The sequence below is a fragment of the Leuciscus leuciscus genome, assembly GCF_965113295.1.
Source record: "Leuciscus leuciscus genome assembly, chromosome: 11".
Lineage (NCBI taxonomy): Eukaryota > Metazoa > Chordata > Actinopteri > Cypriniformes > Leuciscidae > Leuciscus > Leuciscus leuciscus.
This window is the reverse complement of record NC_138735.1, coordinates 33966757-33974256: the sequence shown is the minus strand read 5'-3', so window position 1 is coordinate 33974256 and position 7500 is coordinate 33966757. Positions and strand designations below refer to the sequence as shown.

Genomic DNA, 7500 nt, shown 5'->3' with positions numbered 1-7500 from the left:
TCTGCCGCGCTCTACGCCTCATTCGCGCCGCAGGAATTTTTTACGCGCGTAACGCGTCTTTGCATTGACTTAACATTGAAATCACTCGCGCCTGACGCGCTATTCGCGTCCGGTGTGAACGCACCATGAGTCTCTTCTGCAGCCGGTCTCTAGTGGCCAGTGGATGAACTGCAGGTTAACATGCGTGTCTATGGGACTGACTCTCTTCTGCAGCCGGTCTCTAGTGGCCAGTGGATGAACTGCAGGTTAACATGCGTGTCTATGGTACTGACTCTCTTCTGCAGCCGGTCTCTAGTGGCCAGTGGATGAACTGCAGGTTAACATGCGTGTCTATGGGACCGAGTCTCTTCTGCAGCCGGCCTCTAGTGGCCAGTGGATGAACTGCAGTTTAACATGCGTGTCTATGGGACCGACTCTCTTCTGCAGCCGGCCTCTAGTGGCCAGTGGATGAACTGCAGGTTAACATGCGTGTCTATGGGACCGAGACTCTTCTGCAGCCGGTCTCTAGTGGCCAGTGGATGAACTGCAGGTTAACATGCGTGTCTATGGGACTGACTCTCTTCTGCAGCCGGCCTCTAGTGGCCAGTGGATGAACTGCAGTTTAACATGCGTGTCTATGGGACTGAGTCTCTTCTGCAGCCGGCCTCTAGTGGCCAGTGGATGAACTGCAGGTTAACATGCGTGTCTATGGGACTGACTCTCTTCTGCAGCCGGCCTCTAGTGGCCAGTGGATGAACTGCAGGTTAACATGCGTGTCTATGGGACTGAGTCTCTTCTGCAGCCGGCCTCTAGTGGCCAGTGGATGAACTGCAGTTTAAAATGCGTGTCTATGGGACTGAGTCTCTTCTGCAGCTGGCCTCTAGTGGCAAGTGGATGAACTGCAGGTTAACTCTCTCAGTGTTGGATTAAAGAGAGACACTGGAAGGTTAACGCTTGGTTTTAATACACTACTGACTCACTCAACCAGGCCCCGCCCCTTTATTCTGCTTAATGTGATTATTTCTCTCTCTACAGAAGCGTGATAAAGGTCAGGTTCTGTTCGATAAAGTCTGTGAACATCTCAATCTCCTGGAGAAAGATTACTTCGGAATCACTTTCCGTGACGTGGAGAATCAAAAGGTACAGTTACATTCACACAGATGCAGTGAAGCTTTGAACACTGATTCAGTGAGTCGTGATTCATCCGAACGATTCGTTTCAGAACTGGCTGGATCCTTCCAAAGACATGAAGAAGCAGATCAGAGGTGAAGTACTCTCGATATAAACACCTGTGCTGTCCTTCATGTGCTGCGCTTGAACTCCATGGGTTTCTTTCTTCAGGTGTCGCCTGGAATTTCTCATTTAACGTGAAGTTTTATCCTCCTGAACCGGCGCTGCTTTCTGAAGACATCACCAGGTCCGACTCATTCACACTCATTCACACAGATCCATTACACACACTACCAGTCAGAGGTTTAGGATCGGGAAGATTTTTTATGCTTTTAAAAGAAGTCTCTTCTGCTCACCAAGGCTGTGTTTATATGATTAAAAATACAGTAAAAAACAGTAAAAATGTGAAATATTATTACAATTTAAAATGACTGTTTTCTATGTGAATATATAATGAAGTGTAATTTATTCCTGTGATCAAAGCTGCATTTTCAGCATCATTACTCCAGTCTTCAGTGTCACATGATCCTTCACAAATCATTCTAATATGAGGATTTGATGATCAAGAAACATTTATGATTACACATTTTGTGTACACATTTTTATTTCAGGATTCTTTGATGAATAGAAAGGTTAGAAGCTTTTGTAACATTAAACTCTACCATTCAAAAGTTTGGCGTCAGTAAGAATTTTTATTTTATTTTTTGGGGGGAAAAGAATTAAAAGAAATCAAGACTATGGAAGTAGAATAATGTCAAATGTTTTTGAAATAAAAAGCCTGTTGAATTGCACTACTTGAAAAAAAATAGGCATTGCATTAACCATGCTTGCATTTTAATGCATTGTATTTTTAGTGCTTACATTTTTATGGGCTGAAATTCAACATGGTTGAATATTTAAGCTGTGAATATTTCAATTAAAAACATTTCAAACACCTTTTCATTATTAAAAATTCAATAATCCATATTCACCTTTCATATTTCACTTCCAAAATATTCAAACTGTTTAAAAATACAACCAATAATATTCAACAGGCAATTTTCGGTCCATTTTATTTCGCTTTGCAAATTCGCTTCCACAAATTCAGTGGTTCAAATTCGACAGTAAATTCAACATTGATGTCCAGGAACTGCAGGAAAAGCAGTAGATTGCCGAGCATACTCTCCATCTGCTGTTAGTCGACCTCACCGGCAGATGGTGCAAAAGCGCTTGTTGTTGACGAAGACATTCATTCATAAAATGAAAATGTAAATATAAATAAAAGGAAAATGATTATCTGTGTCAGTATATGCGGAAAAGATGATAAACACACAAAAGCTGTGTTTATGTTTCATTCAATAACTTCATTGTTACTTTCCCTGTGTATTCTACATGTCATCAGCTTTCTCTACCATGAACAGGATCATAATCGGTTTCCCTCAATACCTCATACTCAAGGATTTCCCTTCCGTTGATAGTGATATGAAAGACCAATCTTGCACCTTATTAGGGAAGTAGGCTGTAGGCTATTATAAAGGCTACAGGCAAGAAGATGGACTCAGAATATGAACTTAACGCGCAAAGTTTCATGCTGAGCGTTTCGTGATATACTGGCATAAAATCAACACATACATATAGTATGCATACGTGTATTGCATTAGCTTAAACTGTCACAGCACTTGCATATTGTCCTCCTATTGTTAGTTTAACTGTAAATCGCTTTGGATAAAAGCGTCTGCTAAATGACTAAATGTAAAAATTTGCTTGACATTGGACATTCGCACATTTAGGGACCGTCTCTAAAGTTGCATACAACATTGGCATACACGTTTCTAACTTCAATAGCAAACTTAAATTTATTTGAATAAATATCAAAAATCCAAAGGGTGCGCATTATGCCTGACACTACATGAACACTTTACAGTAGGTTTTATGACTGTAAGTCGTTCTATTCAAATGCTATCGGAGTTAGAAACGTGTATACCAAAGTCGTATACACTTTAGAGACGGTCCCTAAATGTGCGAATGTCCAACATCAAGCCATCTCTATGCCAGTCTATCACTGGGAAACGCTCAGCATTAAGCTTTGCGCGTTATTCTGAGTCCATCTGCTTGCCTGCGAGGTCTTTTACATCACTGTAGTCCATTAAGCTACGTTAAGCGTTTTATATGTCCAGCAGGGGAATCCTTAAGTATTGAGGGAAACACTAATAGCCTGCATGCAGCACATCGCCACAATATAAAGTTAAGGCAACTAAACAACCAAGAGAAATATGTGTCAACCTCAAAAATGTAACATTGGATCTGTATATCCGCATCGGGGAATAACATTATAATCTCGTTTACGGTAGAGAAAGATGCATGTAGGCTACACAGGAAAAGTAACCGTGAAGGCACTGAATTTAACATAAAACAGCCGTCATAATAATCACAAATACACTTACATTGCTGTAAATGAGTTTTATGAATGAATGACTTGTTCTAACTGTTGCTGGTCTTCAATACGCGCTTTTGCACCATCTGCCGGTGAGGTCGACTAACAGCAGATGGAGAGTATGCTCGGCAATCTACTGCTTTTCCTGCAGTTCCTGGATGTCAATGTTGAATTTACTGTCGAATTTGAACCACTGAATTTGTGGAAGCGAATTTGCAAAGCGAAATAAAATGGACCGAAAATTGCCTGTTGAATATTATTGGTTGTATTTTTAAACAGTTTGAATATTTTGGAAGTGAAATATGAAAGGTGAATATGGATTATTGAATTTTTAATAATGAAAAGGTGTTTGAAATTTTTTTAATTGAAATATTCACAGCTTAAATATTCAACCATGTTGAATTTCAGCCCATAAAAATGTAAGCACTAAAAATACAATGCATTAAAATGCAAGCATGGTTAATGCAATGCCTATTTTTTTTCAAGTAGTGCAATTCAACAGGCTTTTTATTTCAAAAACATTTGACATTATTTTACTTCCATACAAGACTTTTATTCATCAAGGATTAATTAAATTGATCAAAATCTACAGGAAAGACATTTATAATGTTACAAAAGATTCTTTTTCAAATAAATGCTGTTCTTTTGAACTTTCTATTCATCAAAGAATCCTGAAATAAAATTGTACACAGAACTGTTTTCAACACTGATAATAATAATGAATGTTTCTTGAGCATCAAATCCTCATATTAGAATGATTTGTGAAGGATCATGTGACACTGAAGACTGGAGTAATGATGCTGAAAATTCAGCTTTGATCACAGGAATAAAATACATTTTAAAATATATTAAAATAGAAAACAGATATTTTAAATTGTAATAATATTTCACAATATTACTGTTTTTGTTGTTTGTATTTTTAATCAATTAAACACAGCCTTGGTGAGCAGAAGAGACTTCTTTTAAAACATTAACAATCTTACCGATCCAAAACTTTTGAGTATCTAATAGAAATAATAATAATAATAATGTAAGGTTTGTCTGTCCGTCAGGTATTACCTGTGTTTGCAGCTGAGGGATGACATCATCTCGGGCCGCTTGCCGTGTTCATTCGCCACACACACGGTCCTGGGCTCGTACACGGTTCAGTCGGAGCTGGGCGATCACGACCCGGACGAGTACGGCTACGAATACGTCAGCGAGTTTCGCTTCGCGCCTCATCAGACCAAAGAGATGGAGGAGAAGATCATGGACCTGCACAAGAACTACAAGTGAGTCTCGTCCTCCTGCGTCTGTGTTCGTGAATCAACCGATTCTAGAGTCAAACATTCGTCCTCCTGCTTCTGTGTTCGAGAATCAACCGAGTCTAGAGTCAAACATTCGTCCTCCTGCTTCTGTGTTCGTGAATCAACCGAGTCTAGAGTCAAACACTCGTCCTCCTGCTTCTGTGTTCGTGAATCAACCGAGTCTAGAGTCAAACATTCGTCCTCCTGCTTCTGTGTTCGAGAATCAACCGAGTCTAGAGTCAAACATTCGTCCTCCTGCGTCTGTGTTCGTGAATCAACCGAGTCTAGAGTCAAACATTCGTCCTCCTGCTTCTGTGTTCGTGAATCAACCGAGTCTAGTCAAACATTCGTCCTCCTGCTTCTGTGTTCGAGAATCAACCGAGTCTAGAGTCAAACATTCGTCCTCCTGCGTCTGTGTTCGTGAATCAACCGAGTCTAGAGTCAAACATTCGTCCTCCTGCTTCTGTGTTCGAGAATCAACCGAGTCTAGAGTCAAACATTCGTCCTCCTGCTTCTGTGTTCGAGAATCAACCGAGTCTAGAGTCAAACATTCGTCCTCCTGTTTCTGTGTTCGTGAATCAACCGAGTCTAGAGTCAAACATTCGTCCTCCTGCGTCTGTGTTCGAGAATCAACCGAGTCTAGAGTCAAACATTCGTCCTCCTGCTTCTGTGTTCGTGAATCAACCGAGTCTAGAGTCAAACATTCGTCCTCCTGCGTCTGTGTTCGAGAATCAACCGAGTCTAGAGTCAAACACTCGTCCTCCTGCGTCTGTGTTCGTGAATCAACCGAGTCTAGAGTCAAACATTCGTCCTCCTGCGTCTGTGTTCGAGAATCAACCGAGTCTAGAGTCAAACATTCGTCCTCCTGCGTCTGTGTTCGAGAATCAACCGAGTCTAGAGTCAAACACTCGTCCTCCTGCGTCTGTGTTCGAGAATCAACCGAGTCTAGAGTCAAACATTCGTCCTCCTGCTTCTGTGTTCGTGAATCAACCGAGTCTAGAGTCAAACACTCGTCCTCCTGCGTCTGTGTTCGTGAATCAACCGAGTCTAGAGTCGAACATTCGTCCTCCTGCGTCTGTGTTCGTGAATCAACCGAGTCTAGAGTCGAACATTCGTCCTCCTGCGTCTGTGTTCGTGAATCAACCGAGTCTAGAGTCAAACACTCGTCCTCCTGCGTCTGTGTTCGTGAATCAACCGAGTCTAGAGTCAAACACTCGTCCTCCTGCTTCTGTGTTCGAGAATCAACCGAGTCTAGAGTCAAACATTCGTCCTCCTGCTTCTGTGTTCGTGAATCAACCGAGTCTAGAGTCGAACATTCGTCCTCCTGCTTCTGTGTTCGTGAATCAACCGAGTCTAGAGTCGAACATTCGTCCTCCTGCGTCTGTGTTCGTGAATCAACCGAGTCTAGAGTCGAACATTCGTCCTCCTGCTTCTGTGTTCGTGAATCAACCGAGTCTAGAGTCAAACACTCGTCCTCCTGCGTCTGTGTTCGTGAATCAACCGAGTCTAGAGTCAAACATTCGTCCTCCTGCGTCTGTGTTCGTGAATCAACCGAGTCTAGAGTCAAACACTCGTCCTCCTGCGTCTGTGTTCGTGAATCAACCGAGTCTAGAGTCAAACACTCGTCCTCCTGCGTCTGTGTTCGTGAATCAACCGAGTCTAGAGTCAAACACTCGTCCTCCTGCTTCTGTGTTCGAGAATCAACCGAGTCTAGAGTCAAACATTCGTCCTCCTGCGTCTGTGTTCGAGAATCAACCGAGTCTAGAGTCAAACACTCGTCCTCCTGCGTCTGTGTTCGTGAATCAACCGAGTCTAGAGTCAAACACTCGTCCTCCTGCGTCTGTGTTCGTGAATCAACCGAGTCTAGAGTCAAACATTCGTCCTCCTGCGTCTGTGTTCGTGAATCAACCGAGTCTAGAGTCAAACACTCGTCCTCCTGCGTCTGTGTTCGAGAATCAACCGAGTCTAGAGTCAAACACTCGTCCTCCTGCGTCTGTGTTCGTGAATCAACCGAGTCTAGAGTCAAACATTCGTCCTCCTGCGTCTGTGTTCGAGAATCAACCGAGTCTAGAGTCAAACACTCATCCTCCTGCGTCTGTGTTCGTGAATCAACCGAGTCTAGAGTCAAACATTCGTCCTCCTGCGTCTGTGTTCGTGAATCAACCGAGTCTAGAGTCAAACACTCGTCCTCCTGCTTCTGTGTTCGTGAATCAACCGATTCTAGAGTCAAACACTCGTCCTCCTGCTTCTGTGTTCGAGAATCAACCGAGTCTAGAGTCAAACACTCGTCCTCTTGCGTCTATGTTCGTGAATCAACCGAGTCTAGAGTCAAACATTCGTCCTCCTGCGTCTGTGTTCGTGAATCAACCGAGTCTAGAGTCAAACACTCGTCCTCCTGCTTCTGTGTTCGTGAATCAACCGATTCTAGAGTCAAACACTCGTCCTCCTGCTTCTGTGTTCGAGAATCAACCGAGTCTAGAGTCAAACACTCGTCCTCCTGCGTCTATGTTCGTGAATCAACCGAGTCTAGAGTCAAACATTCGTCCTCCTGCGTCTGTGTTCGTGAATCAACCGAGTCTAGAGTCAAACATTCGTCCTCCTGCGTCTGTGTTCGTGAATCAACCGAGTCTAGAGTCGAACATTCGTCCTCCT

The 7500-nt window shown here is 42.7% G+C and overlaps 1 protein-coding gene across 11 annotated transcripts in view; it reads left to right on the top strand.

The window, feature by feature from the left end:
* Window positions 1-7500, top strand: part of epb41l3a (erythrocyte membrane protein band 4.1-like 3a) — a 63509-nt gene that overhangs the window by 17738 nt on the left and 38271 nt on the right. For all 11 annotated transcript variants that reach the window (XM_082184729.1, XM_082184727.1, XM_082184733.1 and 8 more), the window contains exons 4-7: window positions 1015-1119; window positions 1202-1244; window positions 1321-1396; window positions 4615-4833. In XM_082184729.1, coding sequence (XP_082040855.1) covers window positions 1015-1119; window positions 1202-1244; window positions 1321-1396; window positions 4615-4833 — 443 coding nt within the window. The remainder of the gene's footprint in view (window positions 1-1014; window positions 1120-1201; window positions 1245-1320; window positions 1397-4614; window positions 4834-7500) is intronic.